This window comes from Colossoma macropomum, unplaced genomic scaffold (assembly GCF_904425465.1).
Source record: "Colossoma macropomum unplaced genomic scaffold, Colossoma_macropomum, whole genome shotgun sequence".
In the NCBI taxonomy this organism is placed as follows: domain Eukaryota; kingdom Metazoa; phylum Chordata; class Actinopteri; order Characiformes; family Serrasalmidae; genus Colossoma; species Colossoma macropomum.
In genome coordinates, this window is record NW_023494804.1 from 9,662,233 (window position 1) to 9,687,096 (window position 24,864).

The following is a 24,864-nucleotide window of genomic DNA, read 5'->3' on the forward strand; positions in this document are numbered from 1 at the left end:
CCACTTGGTGGGCTACATGCTGCCTACTGGATATGTTTTGAACTGCAGTAATGAACATACCTAAAGTTGGAATTAATTATGAAACGTGAATAATGTTGTTTTTAACAATGGGGTTGAGAATGTTTATTCAAGTACTTGTTTGGAAACCCCACCAAGTATTTGAAGCCTGTAAAATATTGCTTAGGCCAGCCGTGCTATGTACGCTACTAATGTGGCCTGCAGGCCTAGTGAATGTTAACTTTCCGTTATGTGATGTTAAATGGGTGAATATACTCCCCACTTCCTACAGACCCTGACGGCATGGCCTCATGTGATTTTGTATTTTGTCAGGTTCAAGCCAGTGCATAAAATGGATGGAGTTTCAGGTGACTATTCCAACAGCGGCCAGCACAATCTCATTGCTGCAGAGCAGACTATCCTTGCACAGAGCCAGCACCATCAGCAGTTCCTGGGTAAGGCTGGAGCCTCTCTTGCATAGATGTGTGAATTTCAGCAATGAGTGATGTTAACCCACTCTACTGTCATTCCACAGATGCCTCTAGGGCTCTCCCAGAGTTTGTAGAGCTTGATCTGGGAGAACATGTAGTAGAAGGCGTCAGCATGGAGGATATCAAAGCCCTTCAGACACTGTACAGAGAACACTGCGAGGTTAGTGTTTTTCGCACTGGCCGTACAGCCATCCCACTTAAAAGGGAGATTGTTTACATCTTAATCATTTAATTATGCACAAAATCATGCAGCAAGAAATTCAGCAAATAAGCAGTAACTGTGCATTCAAATGTGCAGAAGTGTGTTGAGGATATGTGCATTTTTCACTTAGAAAATCAACAAAATATGGCCAGAGATGGCCAAACTTTGCATGCAGATGAATTAGTGGTGAATAGTGCTAAGTGCTAGTTCCATTTTGGGTGTGTGTGTGTGTGTGTGTGTGTGTGTGTGTGTGTGTGTGTGTTTTATTCTAATTTAATTTCTTTATTTTTAATGCATCATTAACTTTATACATTATATTATTTTTTGTGCCGTTGCTATGGCTCCATGGCTTATAAATACAGCTTTTAAATGGCAAGTTTTACTTTGATTCTTTTGATAAAACCAAAGTTATTTCCAGCTACTGCCATGCCAGGAATTTATCACCGAAGTACATGGAGCCTGATGTATATTTACAAGCAAAACACATCGCTGATGCTGCAATATCACTAACTCAGCTGACTGGACTGGACAGTGCTTGCAGAAGAGGAACAATGCTGTTTTCTTAAAGTTATAACAATGAGTAATGAGTCTAGACTTGCTGATCGGTCAGTGAATGTTAATTAATTTAAAAAGGATCCTACATTTCTTGATCACTTTTTATCCTGATCTTGGCATAATGTGGCTGGAGAACTGTCCCTGAGTGTTGTGTATATTTCCAATTGGCTCACTGCTTTTCCTGCAGGCCATTTTGGATGTGGTGGTAAACCTCCAGTTTAGCCTGATAGAGAAGCTGTGGCAGACGTTCTGGCGCTATTCCCCTTCCAACTCTGTAGAGGGCACCACCATCACGCAAAACAGGTCTGTTGCTCTACTACTAGTAACCAAAACCCGGTGCTGCATACCCAGACAAAGAAAACAATCTTGAACTTTTAATGGTCTATTCTGGTGCAGCGGGGTGAGTGAGATCGAGAGCCGCCTACCGCAAGCCAGGCTGCTGCTGCTGTGCCGGAGTGAGGCCGTGCTGAAGTGGATGAGTGCCTGTGATCACCTGATGTACCAGGCTCTGGTGGAGATCCTCATCCCTGATGTACTCAGACCCATTCCTAGTAAGTAAACCTAATGTTTCTGAGATGGAAGCTACAACACATCCAGCATGACTGATATTGACACTAACTGGATAGTTGGGTTAAAAATCAAATTTGCATGTTTTTCCGCTTAAGCCAAATGTAGTAAATTAGCTAAGACAAACTTTGGACAAAGTTCGCTTCTTTGGGCTGGCTTTAAAAGATGAAACGTTCACGGAACTAGTTGCAGGTTTTGAGTTGCCTGCAACATAATTTCTGTGCAACTTGGAAATTACACAAACAAAACAACACTTTTTGTTGCTCCACTAGATAGCCAAATATTCATAACGCTCATATTTTTTGATACATCAAATTATTCTTGATATAAAGTCATCCATGAGGTGTAATTTACATATTTGCAGCCTTTTTTTTTTTTTATCATCTTTGTTTTTTTAGCTGTCTTTGCCATTTTCTATATATTTTTAATCTGTATTGTCTATGATGAGCCTTTGAAAATTAATGTTGACGTAGTCATTACGGTTAAAGCCTACTCGAAGTGTCACTCACCCTGTCCTAGAAGCACATGAAGTTCATCGCGGACTAAATCTGAGCTCTTGTAAACTTGGAGAGGATGACAATACGGACATCACGATAACAGCAAGCTAAATAAGAATAAGTGCTGGCGCAAACAGCCGTTTAAACAGCTGTTAGTGTTATCTGGCTAGTTAAAGTATCTGGTCACACAAATGTTAAATTCAAGAAGCTCATGTTTGTTTTTGTGGCTCAGAAAACTGGCCACATGAAAACCTACCAATCATGAGTCAGTCAGGAGGGGGTCTCCTTTTCCACTGCCCAATAAACTATGGGTTTCCTTTTTAACCGACCAATAAACTGTCTTCTGTCTCATTTTCTTATGCATTAATCCAGTGAAATCAGTGATTTGAACATCTGTTGTTCACCTTGATAACATGATGCTTTGTTGGGGGTTTCATAAAATTAGTTCCACGAATTTGCGATGCCTGCAACTGTTACAGCTACGTTTTAAGAGTTGTAGGATGCTTTAAATTATGTAACTCAAGTGCAGTTTAGTTTCATGTAGGTTTCACTGTGTAAAGCCAGCCTCAGAATTGCACTGGAGCTACAAGGCCAGTGTCGCTAACAAGTAATCACAGTTTGTACTTGACCAAGTGTTGTGCAAACTGCATACCCTAGTCACCATACAATTGCCTCAAACTATGTATAAGCTTCCATTACTTACTATTTGCGTCATAGATTCAGTGCAAAACTACAGAAGACTGCCCAACTACATTTGGAGTTCCAAACTTTCACTTTAATGTTGGCTCTGATACATTCCCTCCTGAGCACATTGTCTGGTTCTGTCCCCACCAGGTGCCTTGACTCAAGCCATCCGTAACTTTGCCAAAAGCCTTGAGGGCTGGCTCACCAACGCCATGAGCGCCATTCCCCAGAAGATGATCCAGACCAAGGTTGGCTCAGTGTGCTATAAACCCTCTGTTTTTGTTTTTGGTGCTCAGGCATTGTTGAAAAAAGTTCTAGTTAGTTCATATTATGCGCTTTTGGAACCGTTTAGCCTTGAAAAGAGTTCTTGTTATATGAGCTGTGAGCAGTTATAATGACCTCACTTGCACAATGCTGCTGCTACCATTCGTTTTGGAATGATTGAAATGTTTTTGTGTATTTCTTCGAAGCCGGTCTCTCTAGAAGAAAAAGTGTTTGTGGATTTATTTTTGTGTGTGTGTGTGTGTGTGTGTGTGTGTGTGTGTGTGTGTATAAAAGCGTAGTTGTTGGTAGGCAAAAACATTTGCCAGTGATCAGTATGTTAAACGATATTCATTCGCTCCTAACATGAATGCCCTGTTTTAACCGTTCTGTTCAGGTATCCGCTGTTAGTGCCTTTGCTCAAACCCTGCGCAGATACACGTCTCTGAACCACCTGGCCCAGGCAGCGCGTGCAGTTCTGCAGAACACCTCCCAGATTAACCAGATGCTGAGCGACCTCAACCGTGTGGACTTCGCCAATGTGCAGGTCTCGTCCCATTCAAACCTTCACTAGCTCAGGGTGCCTATTTCCAACTTAAGGCTCATCTGTTCTTGTCTATGGTGCGTAGAGGCCCACTTGAAAAAATTAGTGTGCAGCATCCGTCAACAGCATTGACTGCATTATCTAAAACTGATGTTTGATTAGCGTGCTGTGTTGAGCCTCATTGTTATAAGCACTTCTCTATTTATTTTTGTATATTTACCATCTGAAAAGATTTGTTTATTTCCTTGTCAACACATGAATTATTTTTTTTGCTGATGTTTTTGCTGGCCACTAGAGGGTGCTGCATGTTCCACTGGTTAAGAAAGCCTGCTCTAGCTTAGGTTTACAGGGACGTTGTTGGGGGGGCTGTGGTGGTACTGATCTTTGTGCCCACTTTTCGCTGTACAGGAGCAAGCCTCGTGGGTGTGCCAGTGTGAAGAGGGTATGGTCCAGCGGCTGGAGCAGGACTTCAAGGCCACACTGCAGCAGCAGAGCTCCTTGGAGCAGTGGGCCGCCTGGTTGGATAATGTGGTCTGCCAAGTCCTCAAGCCCTACGAGGCCCAGCCCACCTTCCCTAAAGCTGCCCGCCAGTTCCTGCTCAAGTGGTCCTTTTACAGGTGAATCTCAGCACCAGCTAGTTTTCCTCTTTTATGTTTTCTATTTTCTTTTTCCAGCATTTGCAGACAAAAATGTCTTTAATTCTTCAGAATAGCTTCACTTTACACTTCAGTAACAGTTTCAAACACATTAACAGCTTTAAGCTTAAAATTATCCAAAATTCTTAAAATCTGTACACACAGTATACATATATACATATATGGAATATCAAGCTTTTGTCCAGCAGCGTAACTGTGTGTATGTTTCTCATCCTGTGAACTTGCAGCTCAATGGTGATCAGAGACTTGACCCTGCGCAGTGCCGCCAGCTTCGGCTCCTTCCACCTGATCCGCCTACTCTACGACGAGTACATGTTCTACCTGGTGGAGCACCGTGTTGCCCAGGCAACAGGAGAGACGCCCATCGGGGTAATGGGAGAGGTAAGGATAAGGACATCTCCGCTGAAATAGCTTTCTGTGGTCTGTCTGCATTTCTCCTGCACGACAGGGACTCTCTCCTTTGTGCGGCCCAGCGTGAACAGCAAAGCCTTTTAAGAAGCTTTGAAATCACTCTTTATATGAAATGGCCTTCTGTTTCTTCCCTTTAGTGAAAACGTTTTATTGGTTCTCAGAAAAATGCGGTGATCACACATTGGCATTGTTGTAAGCCTTTCAGTTCTTACCCATTTACATTTACCCATTGCTCTGTGCTCTGATTGTTCTGCTATGCGACTGCATTCATGGCCCTAATTGTTATTGAATTTACATTAAAGGATAGAGCGATTTGTGCTGCGGTTCTAAGGCCATTATAAACATTAGAGGCTTGTTAAATGGCACGGTCTAAAGGGCTTACAAGGGCTGACTTGGACCAGCACAGTAGGGATGTTGTGGAGAGTGATGTTTGATTTGATGGTAATTATTTCCTTGTGTTGCCTTTTTTTTCCTAGTTTGCAGACCTGAATACCATGTCACCTGCCAACATTGATAAAGGTGAGCACTTCACAACATGGCTTACAAGCTGTGATTTCATCTGAATCCACTGTTCCCATGTAATTTAAATTCTTCTCAGCTGTTTGGATCCAGTGGGTGTCTGTTTCTTGTTGTTCTTATGACTCTGGTTTCTTGGTGTACTATTACTGTGAGATGCTGTCTCTAATAGGCTGGAAATTCCATTACCCTGACTAGTTGTTGTTCACAGTAAACTGTTACTTTGGCTAAACATCACTCTGTTTTCTAGACATGGATTAAGCCTAGTATTAGACTAAATTGCATTGCCATCACTGTTGGAAGTTGTTTTGACCTTAGCCTTACCCTTAATCTGGGACTGGGGAACTGACCCAGTGTATCTTAGGCCCTGTTTACACTCGGCGTTAACATTTGACCACCATGATTGGATCATCATCCAGTCAGAACACAGCATGTTTACACTTGCCCTTTTGAACTGTGGCTTCTGTATCCAGATAGTGATCAGATCTTATTTTTATAAACAATATTTAAATCAGGCTGGTATGGCAGCAGGTACAGAGTAGGCATAGCTTCTACAAGCTGCTTTATTAAAATGTGATTGCGATGGAGTGTGTTGCAGGCATTTCAAGCTATAATGAAGAAAGGAAAACTGAAGCACAGCAGAAAGAAATATGGATTAAAATCGCAGCCAGAAGTAGCCTAACAATACCTAAATAATACAGCTCAATCAGAATAGACTAGTCCAACTGAGGCCATTCGGAATACAATTTCTGTCCGATTGAATGAGGTGGGTAATCCTGTAAATAATCCATTAAATAGAAGAATAATAGTCATGTAAACGCCTGTATCTGATTACATTCCCAATCAGAAGGTTTAAGTACGTTCTGATCATGTTCGTCGCGTCATAGTGAAAGTTTATACCGTTCAACATGGCGGGAGCAGAAACTGGTCTGCAGAGGAGACGAAGTTTATGCTCTGATCTTTTAAAAGACGGCGGTGGGACGGACGTCCAGCTTATGTGTCTCAGAACACAACGTCTTCCTCTCGGCCTTCTTTAATAAGGACATGTGAAGGACGTTTTCCTGAGTCTGACATCATTTTAAAGCAATTAAAAGCACAAGCACTGCTCACTGCTGCTCATCTCACTCTGACTGGACTCACGTGATGTTGGCTGTCATGGTAACGTCTACGCTACGTGGTTCTCTACGCATGCGCATAACTTTGGACCTGATTACTCATAGTGTTCATGTAAACGGAGATCAGATTGTTGAGTACAGTGAGCATATAAACATGTACGTCTTAATCTGTAATCGGAATGTATTCAATCAGATTGGCAAAAATCTTTGCATGTAAACACAGCCAGTTATATACTGTTCTCCATAAGCGGCAAATGGCTTTTCGACTTTTTGTAAGCCTACGTTTGAATATACTTGGACGCTAGAGGTGGGCAATATGCCAAACATGAGAGAATATGTGATATTTGTAAGGTTGAAATATAGAAGTGCCACATTTGAAAAATACTATCAAAAACTGTGAATACAATGATTTTTATTCAGCACTTCACATTCTGAGCTGCACTAAACCTAATTAAACAAACTAATAATGCTCTGTTTGTAATCAGCATGCACTTGGGAGGTGTCTAAGTACTGACAGTATCCACAATATGCTCAGAAAAGCACACTGTGATATCATTTTCACAGTAGTGATAAATATTGTTGAATTGCCCAGCCCCAGTGAAAACACCTAAAAATAACTTTAACAAGAGAGACAGGAAAGATATTAAAAGTTGTGGGTGGAGCTGATGCGATGGAAGACCGTTAATGTAGCCAAGCTGGTGGCATTGCTTTTACAGACACACAGGTCCGATCACAGTGCGTGCTTGACTGTCTAGGGCAGGGGTGCACAGCTTCGGCCCTGGAGGGCCGGCATCCAGCACAGTTTGGTGATTTACCTGCTTAAACACACCTGATTATACTCATTTCTTAATTGTCAGGTTTAGCGGATGTGTTTGAGTAGAGAAACTGCCAAACTGTGCTGGACGCCAGCCCTCCAGGTCCGGAGTTGTGCACCCCTGGTCCAGGGAAAGCTAGATCCAAACACATTCCAATCACAAACACGATCACCCTTGTCATTTCAATGTCAGTAGTCTTGACGAACGCTTAGATGGTAGTCTGTAACTTTGGCACTTAATTTCTTAATTTTGTTTTTTGTTTTTTTATTTATTTCCACTTTTGCTTTAATGACAGCAGGCGCGTGAGCTGGCATGGACTCCACAAGTTTGTACAAAAGCCTCTGATGAGTAGATCAAATCAACCTGAGAGTCGTCTGAACACGAGCTTCAGTGGAAGAGACACGACTCAAAAACAAATCTGACCCTTTTGTATAAAGGCTTTAACATGGTCCTTAACTAAATTTAAACACTGACCTAGAAATGGTGCAGAATCTTGAATATTTCTTCTAACATTTACTTGTTTATGGATTTTCACTGTGGTCATGTTCAACACATTTGACCATCAGGGGGTGCCTCAGGAAACCTCTACACCATGGTCAAAGGAAATGCAGATTTTTAAAATAGCCAATTTGAAAAAAATTGTGTGTCTGTCTTCAAATATGAACACCGTCCTCCATAATAATAAAAAAAAAAAGTATCAACAGTTTTGAAAAACTTGTATTGCACACCTGAAATGACTGTGATGATCTGAAAACCTAAAAAGTGAGAATTGTTCGTTCCAGACGAGGTGAGCGAGATGGGCAGCGACCTGGACGAGGAGATGGAGGAGTCGGAGGAGCTGCTGACTAAGCAGGAGAAAAACGAGACGGAGGTGATTCAGGTGCTGCAGGTGGGGGCCATGGAGGACGGCAGCAGCGCCGTGGTGGGAGTCGTGCAGCCGGGCTCGATTCAGCTCACTTCAGCCGCCCATGCCGACCACATCCTCAGCTCGCCCACCGGACCCAGCACCATCCGCCACTGCAGCGGTGCTGGGAACGCATACGCCTCTGTGTGAAGAGGCCAAGACAGAGCTACTCACTCTTTCTGCTTCGCTGTCTCATGACTCATTTTCCCCTCTCCCTGCACACAGTGCACTCTTTCAAGTTCCGTTATGTCCACTTTCTCCCTCTCATCTTTATCTGTCGATGTTTAAGGCATTCTCTTGTGCTCAGCAAGGTTGAATCACACGTATGATAACACTACACCTAATGGCTTAGTTGCAAAATGCATAGCTGCAGCTCGAGTCCTGTCTGCTATATGAACTTAGTTTGTGTGATCAGCTTATCCAACTCGGAGCAACCCTTGAAAGAGAAGTTGGTGCTGATAGAAAATGGCGAGTTTTTAACTATTTTTGATGACCAAGAGCTCAAATCCAAGCCACTAGCTCCACAAGGAAAACGAAAATGATTCTAGAAGTTTATTTTTGACTTTGTGTCTTGTCACTTTTTTCTATTTATTCGTACTACTGGTCATTGTTTACGATTTTCTACGTGGCTTTGTGTTGCAGTGGGAAACCTTGCTGTATACTGTGCTGCTATAACCTCAGGCAGGCTACTGAACTTCTGAACTTCTTAAGCTTGCTTATTCATCAGACTGTACCTTGCCCCTTTGCCTTCTGTTTGTGGAATTAGTCGCTTGGTAGCTCTTTGGAGAGGATTCGATATGTACACTACATATACAGTGCTTGTTGTGATAGTAAAAATAATTTGTAGTGATTTATTTTTCCAGATTGGACCAAAAATGAGTGGCGACTGGCTGTTCCGGGCCGTTTGTAAAGCTTTGTTTCCTCTCCCACCTGTGCCGTGTTGTAAAACAGAGCGAATGTCAGGGATTTAATGTACCTCGGGTTCATCATAGTGCCTTAACAGCTTTTCATTTTGTCATACTGACAGGGAGGCAGTTCTTTTTTTTTTTCTTTTTTCTTTTTTTGGTTCCGGTTGCTCACTTACCGGTGTATGGTCATTGCTAGATCTCTGTAATTGGACTTGTGGCTGGATTTGTGGTTGGTCATCAATGTGAGAAGGTACAGCACTGATGATTCAGGAGTGCAGTTTATCCACTAAGTAGGGCTGGCTCGAACGTTTTCCAGGCTTCAAATTCTCGTTGGTGTTTACTATTACACATTCCCAGTAAAAACACTGGGCCTCATTCACCAATATCTTTCCTAGTTTTTTCATAAACTTGTTCTTGAGAAAGGTTCTAAGAAAAAGTCTACGTCAGATTAATGACATGTTCTCAAACTGCAGAACTGTTCGCACCTTTGTGCTCTTGTGTATGTGTAGATTCTGTTCTTACCTAAGAACAAATCCCAAATAAGAAAACACTGGTGAGACAGAATGTTCATGAAAACTGTGCAGGTGGGTTTTAAAAAGAAGTTTCTTCTAAAGAATGGTTGGTGAATGAGGCCCAATAAGATTTACAGTTCATAACTAACCATAATTTGAAATCTGTTTAAATCAAAAAATTCCAAATCGTTACAGATCCCTTTTTACGATAGATGTCGTACACATCATGTCAGAGAATCAGACAGTCCAACTGGATTTTTGCTTACCTGGATAGCAACGATGACATAGAATTAAATGTTTTAAAATCTTTGTTTAGAGATTTGTTTTCATAGCTAGGTTAATGTTAGCTAGATTAGGGTTACTGAATCAGCTATCTAGCCAATTTCAAAGTTCAGATTCCATCACGAGTAAAACAACTTTGATAGATGAACATAAATCTTGTTAAAGCAACATTTATGTAAGATTTGGGGATTTGGAAATATGTAATTGTATGCAGCGGGTGTTTTGTAACGTCGGTTGTGCTTCAAGCGGATGTGGAGTATTCAAAGAGAACTACTAGGATACTATAGTCAACATACCTTTATCAGTATAATGCTTATTTTGCATTTGAGACCTAAACGTTGAGTCGGACGTTCTTTTTAAGCCTGCGTGTGTGACGTTCATACATAAAGATGTATGACGTGGTCTAAAAAACCCCTAGCAAATCCGTCCCGGTACCCCTGACTTTTAAATGATTACTTCAGGCTTTACAGTGCAACTCGCAGAGACACACGGACATCGTATTTTATTGTTTTCTTCTTTCTCCACACAAACGCTGCTTCTTTCAGTTATAACAAAAAAAAAAATATGACAGTGCTGATTTAAACTCAGAGAATACTCTGAGTTACTGGATTCTCATATATGTAATGTTACAGTCCTTCATAACCTGTTAGCTACCCTGCTGCCCCTGTTTGTCTCCCTCTCTCAGCTTCGGCACGTTCAACAGTGAAAACTAGCCAGACAAATTAACGTGTTTAAACGTTATTTGGCGTTTTTTTAATATCTTCTACTGACTTAGCTTGCTTGGCAGGAAAAGGGGTGACACTGCAAAGTCGTAGAGGGAGGGTGGCGGTGTTTAGCCTTTAACGTTATCTGGGTATGACTTTTTAAATACCCTAATATCATGTCAAACTGCCATTTTCACTGGTGTTATGATCTAATCCAATGATGAATTACCTCTAACGCTACATTATCAGGCATCCACAAGAATGTTCTAGAAATTCTTTACAGGGTCTAAAGTGTTCAACAAAAGACGAAGCTTCTGGATAGTAAATGATGCGAATACCAGCGTGACGGAGGAATATTCGAATGATTCGAGCCAGCCCTACCGCAAAGGTTCTTATTGTGGTACGACACGTCTTACTTACTACTTACACTGCTCAAGGCCTGCTCCCTCCTTCGCCTTCTGTGGTTAGGGGAAGGTTTGTGTGTGTGTGTGTGTGTGTGTGTGTGTGTGTGTCTGTGTGTATGTTGTGCGTATGTATGCACGCACATGAGGGCTGGAATTGGGCTTAGTCGTGTTTTTGTTGATAGATTGTTTGTGTAAACGTCACCCTACCTCACACCAGTGGTGCCAGCCCTTGGATGCAAAAGCCCTGCAGTTCTGATGTGTTACATTGTGCTGGTCTCATCCAATCACACTAATTCTGTCCACACTCACATCCTATCCATTCCTTTTGTTAGACACTGGATATATGTATAGGACCAAAAGTTGCTATTTGCTATGATAAAGATAAATATATATATATATATTGATATAAATATATATGAGGGTGAATCAGTTCATATGTTTCTTTTAGTGTGGAATAGCTGAGCTGGTGGTGTTGCTTTTGTAGCTTCTTTTGTCGATCGGTTGATCCGTTAATTGACTGTGAAAGGGGAGGGGGAGGTCAGTCTGTATCATTGGGAGAAGACACGAAATTGGGTGATTTGGACCAATGATTTTGCAAAACAAATGGCTCCCTTTCACCCGAGAGCACCAGCGACATGCATTTAAAAAGAGGATCTCAGTCTGGTGTCTAGTTGCTCCCTGGTAATAGGTGCTGACTACATGAACTCCTTTTTTTGGTACTTGATTTGTACTTGTTATTGATTGCCGTCATGTAATGGGGAAAACAAAAACACTGGAAAACCAGACGAACTGGATCCGTTTTGTCTTCACTACTGACATTTAGTTATTTTTTATTGTTTTATCTGACTTGGGTAGCTGCCCATGGATGCTGTTTCTTCTTCTTCTTCTTTTGTGTTTTTTCCATGGACACTGTTTACGGCACTGAATTTCAAGTGTAATTTGTCTGCCTGATCGGCTTATTTTTAAAAATTTTCCTGAAGGTCCTCAAAAACCCTGCTTTCTGGAACCTAATCACCATTTATTGGACTACAGTTTGCAAATTAGGTCACTTTTTTTCATAGTTATGAGCCGTTAGCCGCTGAATGTGGCACAATTTGCTGAATATGCTTAGAGGTTCTGTAACTGATCTAATATTTAGCCCCACCTCCCTGTGTAAAGTTAACCATGTTTTTAGTTTAGTTTCTCGCTATGGATTTGTCATGTTTTGTTGTATCCTCTTGTGCCTGGAGTGAGAACAGCTCTATGCTATTAGTTAGTTTTAAATTAAAGTGCTTTTGGTCTTGCATGCCTTTTTTTATTGTGCTGCTAGAATATCATGAATTTCCTTTTTCTATTTCTTTTCGGACTGTGCCACAGTAAATAACGATTTTGCGTATTCATTCCAATCTGCTTGCCTGTTGCTGTCCCCTCCTTTTTTTTTTTGCCAAAATGATGATGACGACAAAATGCCTGATAATTTAATTTGAACATATGTTCACTGTTTATTCCTGAGACCTGAGCTGGCGTGCCCTATTTTTTTATGTCCCACTCCACTGAAGTTGGCCTTGCTGCAACCTGAACCCTAAAAATGATCCGTTTTGTCACCAAAGTATGGTGCGCATCAGGGCGAAGCAGTGAAGGCAGAGAAAACGTGACCGAACATATCAAACCCCTGAGCTACTGCAAACAGGAGAGGGAAGGCTCTCCTAGCAAGGCAGCTTCACTGACAAAAGACTTCAGTGCCTTTTGATTTCACTAAGACCTCCAGGACCGGAGGAAGCTCACCGGTTTGGCCGTCTTCGCAAGGCGGACAGCGGTCGAGTTTCAGCTGGCCAGTCTAAGTAAGGTCTACTCTTAGCCGTGGTTCAGGTGTCCCTGCTGTCCTCTACGTAACCCCTATGACTCGCACCGACCACAGATATGCACATGTACACGTTTAGGGGTGTAACCGCTCCATCTCTCCATCGTGGCGACTGATAAATGTGGGGAGTCTTATATGGATGGATCTCTTGCGTAGGAAACAGTGATGTAAGTAGAGCTGTATTGGAATTTCACCAATAAGAACACTGCACTATCATAATCATGACATCCTTTCCCCCCCTTTCTATTGTTCGTGGAGTGATGTGCTTTTTTTTTTCTTTTCTTCCTTTTTTAAATGCTTTTCGGAATATTTTAAGTGCCATTTGACGGTTTACTTAGTGAGTCGTGGCCTGCTGTAGCGTGTCCTAATGCAAGCACAAGCATTGTGGTACTCCCTAGCGACTCAACACTCTGAGGGGGGGTAAAAAAAAGCAGTCTTAGTTGTAAATATTGAAATAAAATGGAAGGTTATTTATTTACTCTCCCTTTCGTTGACCGGTTTAATGACTGATATGTTTTTGAAAGTGTACATGGTGATTCTTTTCCCCTCTTTCTCTTTTCGGACAATGTATTGTACTTTACATATACATACAGTATGTATTTTTTTTCCCTTCTCCTTTTTCGTGTGTTGTTTCAATTTATCTCTTAGTAAATTATATTCTCTGAAAAATTGGTAAGAGCTAACCAATATGTGTAGAGTGATTTGTATTGTGTATTTTACATGAAGGATAACAAAACTGGGGAACTTTTATATTTATAAAGGCATATATTAACATTTAGTGTGTCGTTATGAGGAAAATAGAGGAAATATCCAAGACACATGTAGTTTGTTTTTTCTGAATATTTCAGACTTGAGCTCAGGCTAGCTTATTAGTGTTGTTTACTTACTTGTGGCTGTCTTTCAATTAATAAACTTTTTTCTTGTTGAAAAAAAATTGTGTACAGCTTTTCAAAATTAAACCTCAGTGTAAACTGGTGTTAGAGGGTTGGATTAAGCCTAGTCCTGGATGAAAATCTCCTTTCCATAGAGAACCTCCTTTCCAAATGCTTTGCAGGCCAATACTAGACTTAATCACTGTCAAACTGGCCTACAGAGTCTTGGATTCACTGGCATTCCCGGGTCAGGCTCGTTCTGTTTCAGAAGCAGGAATCTTCTGAATTCTGAGGAATGTGAAAATCCTTCAGTCGTGAAATGTGAACAAGTGACAAGTACAGATAAGAACCACAAAACAACGTTCTACTTTCAAATATATTTCAATTAATTGATAAAACTGAAGTTCTACCTGAAAGAGCAAATGCTGTCACAAACGTCTGTTTTCCTATTTTAACTGTAATCCTACTTCTTTCCGTACAAATAGATATAGGACTTTATCAGGCTGCTTATAGTAAAAGTAGCAAAAGGAAACGATATCTAAATAAGCCCCTCTAAGACAGGCCATGATAGGATTGTCTAAACTCTTTTACCCTCCACTCGATACCTCAATCTGTACTTAAAGCAAAACCCACCACATATAAGCTCCATGTAATACTGACATTATCCTCTTCTCTATAATTTCATATGGCTTTCAGTTTTCTCACAGAAACATACCTGGTTTCCAGTTCATTTCTAATCAAAACATTATTGGAATTTATTACATTATTCACTGTTGGACCTGGATATCCTGCACTGGGAATTAAAATGAGAAACCAAAGTTATGAAATTAGGATTGTTTCCCCACAGTGAGGTATCTCGAGTCTTACTTTCCTCAAGGCCGAGTAAGAGTCGAGTTTGTTTGAGGCTAAGAAAACATCACGAGCCCTTTTAACATGTATTTAGACATGAATGACAGTATGGATATCTTAAAAAAAAAAAGAATAATAAAAATATCCTGTCAGTGTTCAGTGATGGCCGTGGATGCACCCTAGCATGGTTTTAATGTCCTGTCAGTGGAGCTTGAATTAAAACAGGAATTACACTGATTTTTCATCACTGAGATGTCAAATGTAGTGGTTATAGGACCCAGAGGTCATTTTATCTGCTGTCAAAAATAACCAATGAACACGTCAGAGTTTATTTGAGTACTGCTGTGGCTTTGAACATCCTGCATGTAGCCCTTTGCCATAAACAGACAAAAAATATATAATTCAGGCCAAAAGCTTCTCATAGCTCATATTGTTATAAAACAATGTCTCAGGTATCAGACAACATACTCCTAACCATTTTGTGTGACAGCTCTTTTAGAAGCATTAAGCGCTTTGACGTCTGGTTCCTATTACCACCACTGAACAGTCCTGACCAAGTTGACAGAATGGTGGAAAAGACTTGAATCCTAAAGATTTAATCATGCCAAGATTTTTGAAAAAATATTTATCTATGGAATTCCCTCTTAATTCATTGAAGGTACAGCCCAGTTTTGCTGATGGATGTATGGGGCGAGATGGACAGATGGGCGATTGTGTCAAGAAGATGTAAAGGGGGGATCTATCAATAAAGTGCTATAGTAAGCAATCATGGCATTCAGCTAAAAGGAAAAAAGGGAATATTCTTATTGCCCATTCAACTGAAGCTGGACACATCCTACCTACCTTAACCGCTGTATATCTTACAGAACAAGAGGGGTTTAGATTACAGGCCCTCCAATGAAACTGACCTAATACAGTTAATCAATGCACACATCTTGTAGCAAATACTGGGGATTAAATAAAATAACTGCCCCAATTCTACTGCCACAGGGGGAAAAACAGTAACTGCTACATGAATTGTCAGATAAACCGAAGGACTGCTTGATTCTGACCAAAATGGGTTAACATCCCTGGCTGTTGTATGAAAGCGCAGGAGGCTTTAGTTGGCGACCAAGAACGACCTAGTTCCAGCTTAAATGACCACATTAATACGCAGGTCAGCAACTTTATGGTGGACCAGTAAGTCATTAATAATTCATGAAACGTCACCTTGTAAAGCAGTGATACTCCTCCGGTAACAAGCCTACATCGTGTCCCTGAACAGCTTTGTTCAAAGACACGGTGTCCATGAATTTTGCCAAGATACATTAGTCCATATAAAGAAATCACATCATAGAGGATCTTGCTATAACCACAACAGCTGCATGTGAGGAGCTGAAACCATTTAATCACACAATGCTCAGAATTCTCTGCTCAGTTGCTCCTCATTTGTTGCATCGCTTTAGGTCCTTCCCCCAGTGCATGGTATATGCCACCACTGTGGGAGGGCTTGTGTACTTAGAAGATGCAAAAAGTAATAGTATGGGTGCCTCAAATAGAAAACAAAACTGCAACTTGATGTTTCAATGAAATCCTGCAGCAGCTTTCCACGCTTGTCCCATTAAAAATTGTGTTTACTTTAGGAAAGTCGTGTCGAGTTCCTGCACCTCGACTTGTTTTCAACACAGGGATAGAGGTTGGCTAGTACAACAAATTCACCCCACTGTCTACACCAGGGGCTCATCCGCACTGGCTCACACAGTTCAACGGCATTAGGTTGTCTGGCTGCACTTCAAAAAATGAAAAAAAGAAAGAAATGGGGGCGTGGAAATCGACTTCAGTGCCTCAAGGTCCTAAAGAAAGGGGGTACAAGTGAAAAGCTCTCAGTCCAGGGGCTGGGGGTCAGCTATGGGCATGGTGTGCAGCACCTCGTCCAGCAGCTGCAGGGCCCGATGGAGGTGGATCTCGATCCAGCATGGCGTCTCCTTAATACTCTGCCTGGGGTAGTCCGGACCCCAGCCCTTCACAAAGCTCATCCGCAAGATGCACAGCCTGCGCAGGTCATCCACACCAATGCCAGCAGCTGCAGATAAACCTGGAGACGAGTTTAACAGACTGTCATGCGTCATGGATGCATCAGCACGACCTACTTGCCAAGAGTGATTTTCCATCACCAAACATTTCAAAATGTTAAAGTGAAATTGAAATAAAAACTGACCTGTTAGTTTACGTCAATGGTCGAATTAAGCATGAGTCATCATGTAACACCATTAAGAAAATAAATAAATAAATAAAACTGAATTTTAATAACGTGATAATAATACTGACAAATAATATCATGTTGCATCTCCACCACCCACCAATCACTAAGCAAAAAGCTCAGCTAACTCAGAGACCCTCACTGATCTTGTGTTTCATTCAAAAACATGTCATGGTATAGATGAGTTATGACTTCCAATTTGCACACAATATTTTTTTGCAAGATAACTTGCCTCCTGCCTCACAGTTCACAGCAGAGATCAAAGCTGTAAACTGCGGAGATGAGAGAGGGCTGTACTCACTGATTGCGGGTGCGATCCCCCCTACAGATCCAGGTCCAGGGATGTTTCCGGCCACCGCTGCCGCCTGGGCCGCAGCCGCTGCTTGAGCTGTGGCTGCCTGCTGCTGCATCTGCCGGTGGCACTGTCGCAGGTCAAACACCTGCCGCGGACCAATGAGCAGATGAGACATGCAGTAGAACAGAGTGTACTGAAACCAAAACAACCCAAGGAGCAAAAATCAGGCTCACCTTGATATACGCACTCGGGTAGATCTTGTGAACAGCATCTCCAGGAGCGCGCCCGGCCTCTCTGTCCAAATAGTAGCTCTGTACGAAAACGGCGTGGTCACTCAGGCAGCGCACCCACACATCACCTTCACCTTTGCACTCCAGCTGGACACCCTTCCCAATGTGCAATCTGTGAGCCGATTAGAACAAGCAGTGAATGCGCAGTCCGTTATTTTAACGCAATTCAAAATGATAGAAGAAAATTATACCTTGCTCTCTCAATGGCTTCAGTTCTGTGCACGTTACTCAGCTGGCCCAGGCAAAAGCGGTCTCCGCCTGACGGGTCCACATACCCATCCACAGTCACGATGGGGCAGTTTGAGGGAACCTTAAAAGTCTCCCCGACCTGTACGTCCATTTCAAAATAGGCAATGGAGCACCAGTACTCAGGAGCTGGTGAAACACACACATATGAAAATATAGGCTTAATAAACAATGCTCAGACCTGCCAACCTTGGGAAAATAACGCTTATAACAAAACAAAACTTCGCTTAGCATACAGTCACCTTCCCATTCACCACCATATTAAGTTCGGTTGTTCAACAGGTCTCCCTCTGTCTGTGAGTGTCCTCCTCACTCATGCAAACACACACACCTCCCAGTAACTTTCTAGGTAATGCTATTTCTGCGGGACGTGCACTCGCTTTTTTTCATCCTGCCATGATCTGCTCATTATGGTTACGGGTTTGGCTGCAATAATAATTTAGAATACAGTACTGTGAAAAGCCACGTTTAATAAACAATATAATTTAACATTACTTCGCCAACTTAAATGCCTGGTGAACAAGCAAGCTAGCTTGCAAATTATGTAACTAGGCTAACGTAGGCTTACGCAATTAGGCTAACATTTTTAACATTAAACACTTCTCTGAGGTTGGCAGGTCTGTTTTAATTCATAGTTTCAACTTTCCACATCCACTCCAGTCCATTTATCCTTGAAAAGGAGTTGAAAGCAGTTGAATGGCTGTGTTCGAAACAGCTTACTATGTACTGCATACTGCATCAGTATATACACTGTATACTGTAGTATATAGTATCCGGTATATGACATAAGCCATGTGCCGTACTACAAGTAAGGGACGTGACAACATCAGGGACTGAGCCAATCAGACCTACATTTTCATTTCATTTTCATTACTCTCACCGTTGGTAACATAAGCTGGTTTGGCCGAATAATAAACGATGTGACTCCACACACGAGTCTGAAAAGCCTTTGCTAAGCATATTGTTCAGCTGAGTTTTATTCATGTTATGCAGAAAGTTAACTTTTAAATAGATAAAGTAAGCAAACCATCAGCGTTCTCTCACTATAATACTTAGCTTAACATAACACAACCATGGGAACTGCAACACAGTGATGAAATATGACTGCTCGTACAGCCACTAACATAGAGGCTAATAAATACAGACAAGAAATTTTACGTTTTAGCAGTAATGTTAGCTACCTGGATTCCTCCACTTCAAACTCACACTTGCTGAACTACGCAGCAAACAGCTCTTTCTGAAAAGAAAAAAAAACTCGAAGAATAAGACTTACCCGGGTGGTTGGAAATAGGTGGCTGAAATGCAATTTCATTGTGAACAGGCCCTGAGGGAGGAGAAAGGAAAAAGAACTGATAAATAAACAGATTTGGGATAGGACTCATTCGCCATAAGCTATCAGAGAGACAGACTCACAGTAGTGTCCTGGATGGTGCATGGGTGGATGGTGCTGGATATGGCCATTTTGAGGGTGAGGCACATTGGGTGTGAAATTGCTGTTCCTTGTCCAGGTGGAAGTGGCATCTAAGAGACGCAAGTAAAGTAAATGCAGGCCTTGAGCAAACCGAGGCAAAAAAAATCATCCAGCATTTGTGTGTTTACTGTGTCAACGAATGGCAACTCAATCTCAAAAAGAATGTATGATGAAAAGACAAGGAAGGGTGTGTACATAATGAACTGCAGAGAAATGGAGATAAGTAAGCAAGGCTGGTCTAGGAAATGCTGAAAAGCTTTCTGGTTCTGACAGCAAGGCCACGCGGTGCAGGGACACTGGGTCCGACAGAAGCTTACTGTGGTGGTAAGTGGAGGTCTGGCCAGGGGGGAAGCCATTCTGCTGTGTTCCCTGCCCTGTCCCTGAAGCAATCTGTAGCAGACCCTCACTGCTATGGCTCCCTGTGAGAAGACTATTGGAATGAGCTGAGGAAAGAGCAGGGAAAGGGTGGGTGTGGGAATGCACACAAACACATACACAGACACACACAAACCATTAACACATTACACCACCTCTCCTAATGAGAAAGCTTTTCAGCATGGCCTGAACATTCATGACATGATGAAAAGTAGACTAATAATGGAGCAAAATGACAGCCTACGTGAGAAATGTTGGTAATTAAGTCTCACTTGTAGATCCCACTGCAATACTTGAGAAGGCAGAAGTGGAGGCTGAGCTGCTGCCGTCTCCTGGAGGAAGCAGGGAAGGTGTGCTGAAGGCCTCCTGTGCCACAGGTCTAGAGGGAGGGTGCTGGATAGTCTGGATGTGGCCCTCAGAACTGGGTAAGGATGAAGGACAATCATAGTCGTACTCGTCTTTGACCATGAGGCCAGATGAACCTGGAGTGGTGAAATTAGGCATGGGTAGTATGGCAACATATAATAGTTAGTTACTGAGATAACTTACATCACAACATGTAACTACATGCTTTTCTGAGCATATTATGTATATGTAATACTTAAACAAACGACTGCATGTTTGATAACAATGAGAGCACAATTAGTTCTGCATAATTGGATTTGGTGAAGCACAGTGTGTGAAATGTTGAATATAAATCATTAATTACAGTCTTTGATAGTATTTTGTGAATGTGGCACCACTTTGTCTTTTCCAAATGATCAGATATCAGAAAAATATGTATCGTAACATATCGTGTATCGTAAAGTATCACAAAAGTATTACACTTTGCCAAATCACCCTCTATTATCAGTATTTCAGGAACAATGAACAGCTGCATGCATCCTGAAAAAACTGCCTTCTTTTACTCCTCCTGTTTCTTCTTAAATAGTTGTTTGTAAATGTTGCATTAAATAAAAACTATTTTTCAGTTATTTATTTATTTATTTAAACACACTGCAATAGTCTCTGTATTTTTATGTATTTCTATAAAAATCTATGTAAGGCACCCAATTAGATGAAAAAAACTCACCAGAACCCGACAGTGTAAGTCCAGACAGGTCTGCGAAGAAAAAAAAGGAACATTAGCTTGAATGAACAAAAAATGACACATGGTTATAAATGGTTAAACATGGTTATAAGCTGAAGTCTTTAACTGACCTATGCCTGCTGAGACCACTCGCTCATAGTGGTAAGGGTTCACACAAACGCTGTCACACTTCAGGTCAAAGGCAAACTGGCAGTATTTGACATGCTTGAGCTCGTTTTTGTGGAGGTCTGGCCATCGCCACAGTCGCGCATAGATCACATGAGGAAAACCTTTGCGTCCCGCCACCTGGAAACAACCGAGTTGGAGGAGAGAACTTGTAACCAAAACTTCAGAGCAACAAATGAAGAAAGTAAATTTAGGAGAAGAATTATGAGAAAGAACACAGACAGACTGAGATAAACAAGGGAAGAGGGAAGCTTTTATGGGCTGGTTAGAAATGTTACCTAATTTGCCACAATGGTATCATTGGCTTGAATATACAACAAAAGAAACCGCATCCAATCTCTCCTCTCCATGTCACATCACACATACAAAATATATATCGTTTAAAATTAATAACAACCTAAATTTAGACATTATGATAAAAACTGAGTTGTGCAATACAGCTCCTCATTAGGTTGAATGGGATTTTTGCTGTCCAACTTCACAAAAGCTGCCATAAAAGAATGCATTTGTAGACTGACGGGTCAATTATTCTGCCTCCATAGTAAACTTCAGTGATCATAGCTCTGATATACTCTGTTGTGCTTGTCGTGGGCCACTCCTCCTCACCTGCAGTCGACCATCCAGGGTGCGCTGGATTGTGACACACTTGCTGGGATGAGCTCCATTGGTAGTGATGGCGGTGATGAGCGAGTCAAGCTCGTCCTTCTTCTCCTTCAGCTTTTTCACCAGACTCTCGATGGCCCGCTTAGCGAAGGTCTCGCTCTCCCCACCCTGCCTGTGACACATCAGACTGTGCACGATGCTCAGGCAAGCGTCATTACTGGTCGGCGTGTTTGTGATCGACATGTTGACCAAACTCTGTTGTCTCCGCCTTCGTGGCTCTTCAAAACTGTTTCACTAGATGTTCAGGCAGAAGAAAGCATCAGTGTAATGTCCAGACAGTGACTCCTCACTCTGTAGCCTGAAAAAATTAACAGAGTTTAAGTCAGCAAAACCTAAAAGTCAACGGGAATCAGACATCATAACACATTTTCCTTCCACACTGCGACATATTTCCAAGAGAACCACAATATCAGGAAGGGTCTCTGTGCTAGCTGAGCATTGTTGCTCGGTTATAAGTGGGGATGGTGGGAAGAGGAGGTGAAACATGACGTTTCCGAGTCGAGCAACAATCTCTTCAGTTAGAGCTGCAACATTTATTCAATAATATTCAATGAATTTAAGAATGGAAAAGCCAACTGAATAACCGACAAGTCTTCCACAAACCTATACACATCAAATGTCGAAGTTTGTCAGTCACAGCATGCAGTTCCCAGCTTTGCACTTAACTACTTGGACAATGTGATTTGACACAGTGTGCGAGACTCTTGCAATCTGAAACGACAGTATCTGTCTTAACTTCAGGTGGCATTCTGTAAGTTGATTTAATACCAAGTTGCTTTATTACCGAGAATAAATGAAAGACTGCTAGCTAGCTGTGCACCAACAGGTCTTAAATAAGGTGGTCTTAATTGCTAAGTCAGTCATAACTAAGACCACTTTTCAGGGAGGATGCAGTAGGAAAAAATAGTCAATATAACATTTATTCAATATATTACTCAAATACTCCAAACGTTTAACACACAATATACATATACACTTTTGTTTTTTGGAAGATGAAGGTTAAAAAGATGCTGCTGTCCTAGTCCACTCACTTACCAGTGATGTTTTTTCCTTTCTTTATGGTATTTTCATGGTTTTATTGATACAAGTATTATAAGATATAGAGAATTTATAATTGGTGTAAAATAATATTATTGCTGATGTTGAAAGAAACAATAAGAGTAAAAAGAAAAAGATTTTCTATTCAGTTTCAAGTAAAACGTATCTTGAGCTTTTCTTATTTTTATAGAATATTCTAAAACAGCGATATCTGATAATCGCAGCCCTGCTTACAGAATTGGGTCTCTTAATATCATAAGACATGATGAATCACACTTAATATGACCAGGGACTTTCACGAAGGTCAACCAGAAATCAAAAAAGACTTAAAACAAGCACGCTGTTATTAAGATCCACCCAGCACCTTCATACTTCATGATACTTTGGCATAACACTATATATTAATCAATATATTATATTTATATATTTTTTGGTTAATATTCATAAGTTCGTGGAAAGCAGTGTGTAAAACTCGTGAAAAAAATAGCTTATCCTTTCTAAATTAAGTCAAACGCACCTCGTTTCGCACTTCTAACCCAAATTACAGGCACTGTAAAATATTACTGTACACTGTAAAGTTCACTGTTTCGTTAAACCGACAGGTTTAAAGGTGCGTGGAGGTAAAAGAGGACACTGACAGTGCAGGTTAAACTTTGTAAAAGAGACAAAAAAGGTACATTTACCTCAGAAAACAAAGTTTTGACACATTTTAACACAACATACGACTTTAAGAACTACAAAAAAACTAAGTTTTGAAGCATCATTTGTTCGCCGGTATCGTCGAGTCGGACGCTGTCAAATTCGGACAGGACCGTAACCTCAGCTAAGAGGAAGCTACGGAGACTGAAGAGCTGAACTAGAAGGTAACGTTAAAACGGACAAATGCATATAAAATATCTCCGAATTTATTTAATCTTACGGCTTTCCTCTCATATCCAACGCACAAGTCGACTTTCTGCTTCTTATTTCGCTAGAAAGTATAAAGTATAGGGTTAGCTTGTGTATGGTAGCAACGTTAGCTAACGTCATTAGCTACTTAGCCTGCTTGCCTTTTCCACACTAAACCGGCAGGCATGAACATAATATAGTCGGTTTTAAATGCTGTTTAAAAACAAGTTAAAAGTTGGATAAACGGCTTAGACACTCGGTGCTGATAATAAAGTTATAGAATGACAGTGAAGACTACAGTTAGGTAACGCAGCTGCGGGCTAACGTCTAGCTTATCTATCTTAGCCTTAGCTTAGCTCCGGATTACACAAACTCTGTGGACTCCGTTATGTAGCTGTTATAAGCTATTTGTCTCAAATATGTGAAGGGAATAAAATATCTTAAAATATGGAAACTTAATTACCTTGACAGCTCGTTGTTGTTTGAGTAACGAGCGAACCAGCCAGCTAGGACTCCAGCCTCGCTAGCCAGGCAGAGCCAGTCTGCTCAGTTCAGAGCAGGGCAGCAAACGCGCCGCTCAAACTTCAGCCCGAGTAGCTGTTCAGCGAGTTGTTCGCTGTTGGAGCCGCGGAAATATAAGGGGACATCAATTACATTCGTGCAACAGAACCACCGAAACGCGTAGAAAATCACAGAAAAACAAAGTTCAACGCAAAAGCGAATACGAGCGTTGCTTCCAACAAAAATAAACAGCGGAGCCTCGGTCCGGAGGCACCATCTTAACGCCCTGCAGCAGCTGCCCTGATTTCGTAGCGATATGGCGAACAACGCCTGCGCAGACAGAAAAGAAGAAACGGGCTGCGACCCAATCCGAGTACTTGTGCCCTAACCCTAGAACCCTACTCTAGAACACTACTTCTGGAATTCTGACACTGGATTCCGCTTTTTTAATGAAAAAAAAACTTACTACGGAGAATCCCATCGATTTTTCAAAAATTCTGTTTAATTAAATTGCTGAAATGTCAGAGACAGAGTCATTCAGAGTGGTTTGGTGTGAAATGGTTCATTGTTGAGACTCATTTCTTTACAGTGGTGCTGAGAGGAACCAGGGGTTGCCATGTCTACAACACAAATATAGTCATTTTATTTGCTATCCAAAACTACCAGTGAACCTACACATGTCTTCTGAGTTGTTATATGTAACGTTAGTGATGGTAAAATAGTGGCAAATCTGAAAAATTACGTTTTCTTTGGGGAAAATGTTGCCTCACAATGCATGTTCCTTTCCACCATGAATGGATTTTAAAAATACGTTTTAGAACCAAAAACTATCATAAAAAACAATGTCTCAGACATCCGGCTAAGTATTCTTTACCATTTCATGTAAAACTTTCCTGCGAGGGAGCTTTTACAGTTGGACGTCTGGTTCCCATCACCACCACTGTGAACAATTCTGTATCAATAAGTTTCTCTGTAACATAGCATTTTACACCAAACCACTCTGAATGACTTTCTTTA

The 24,864-nt window shown here is 41.3% G+C and overlaps 2 protein-coding genes across 6 annotated transcripts in view; one reads left to right on the forward strand and one right to left on the reverse strand.

The window, feature by feature from the left end:
* rfx3 (regulatory factor X, 3 (influences HLA class II expression)) overlaps positions 1-14,365 on the forward strand; it is a 34,923-nt gene extending 20,558 nt beyond the window's left edge. For all 3 annotated transcript variants that reach the window (XM_036595927.1, XM_036595925.1, XM_036595926.1), the window contains 10 exons: positions 331-452; positions 533-648; positions 1,433-1,548; positions 1,642-1,796; positions 3,144-3,241; positions 3,652-3,801; positions 4,207-4,415; positions 4,682-4,835; positions 5,342-5,384; positions 8,094-14,365. In XM_036595927.1, the coding sequence (XP_036451820.1) occupies positions 331-452; positions 533-648; positions 1,433-1,548; positions 1,642-1,796; positions 3,144-3,241; positions 3,652-3,801; positions 4,207-4,415; positions 4,682-4,835; positions 5,342-5,384; positions 8,094-8,365 (1,435 nt within the window). In that variant the 3' untranslated portion in view covers positions 8,366-14,365. The remainder of the gene's footprint in view (positions 1-330; positions 453-532; positions 649-1,432; positions 1,549-1,641; positions 1,797-3,143; positions 3,242-3,651; positions 3,802-4,206; positions 4,416-4,681; positions 4,836-5,341; positions 5,385-8,093) is intronic.
* On the reverse strand, positions 14,100-24,155 carry smad4a (SMAD family member 4a). 3 transcript variants are annotated; one of them, XM_036595929.1, is made up of 12 exons: positions 23,810-24,155; positions 21,364-21,654; positions 20,703-20,877; positions 20,575-20,604; positions 19,775-19,984; positions 19,445-19,570; positions 19,070-19,177; positions 18,930-18,980; positions 17,602-17,785; positions 17,354-17,522; positions 17,127-17,265; positions 14,100-16,660 (listed from the first exon to the last, which is right to left on the reverse strand). In XM_036595929.1, the coding sequence occupies exons 2-12, from the start codon at positions 21,601-21,603 to the stop codon at positions 16,449-16,451; spliced, it is 1,644 nt and encodes a 547-aa protein (XP_036451822.1). In that variant the 5' UTR covers positions 21,604-21,654; positions 23,810-24,155; the 3' UTR covers positions 14,100-16,448. The 3 variants fall into 3 exon arrangements, with proteins under 3 accessions (XP_036451822.1, XP_036451821.1, XP_036451823.1); XM_036595928.1 differs by having other exon boundaries at positions 21,364-21,718; XM_036595930.1 differs by lacking the exon at positions 19,445-19,570 and having other exon boundaries at positions 21,364-21,718.
* Positions 24,156-24,864: the final 709 nt, after the last annotated feature.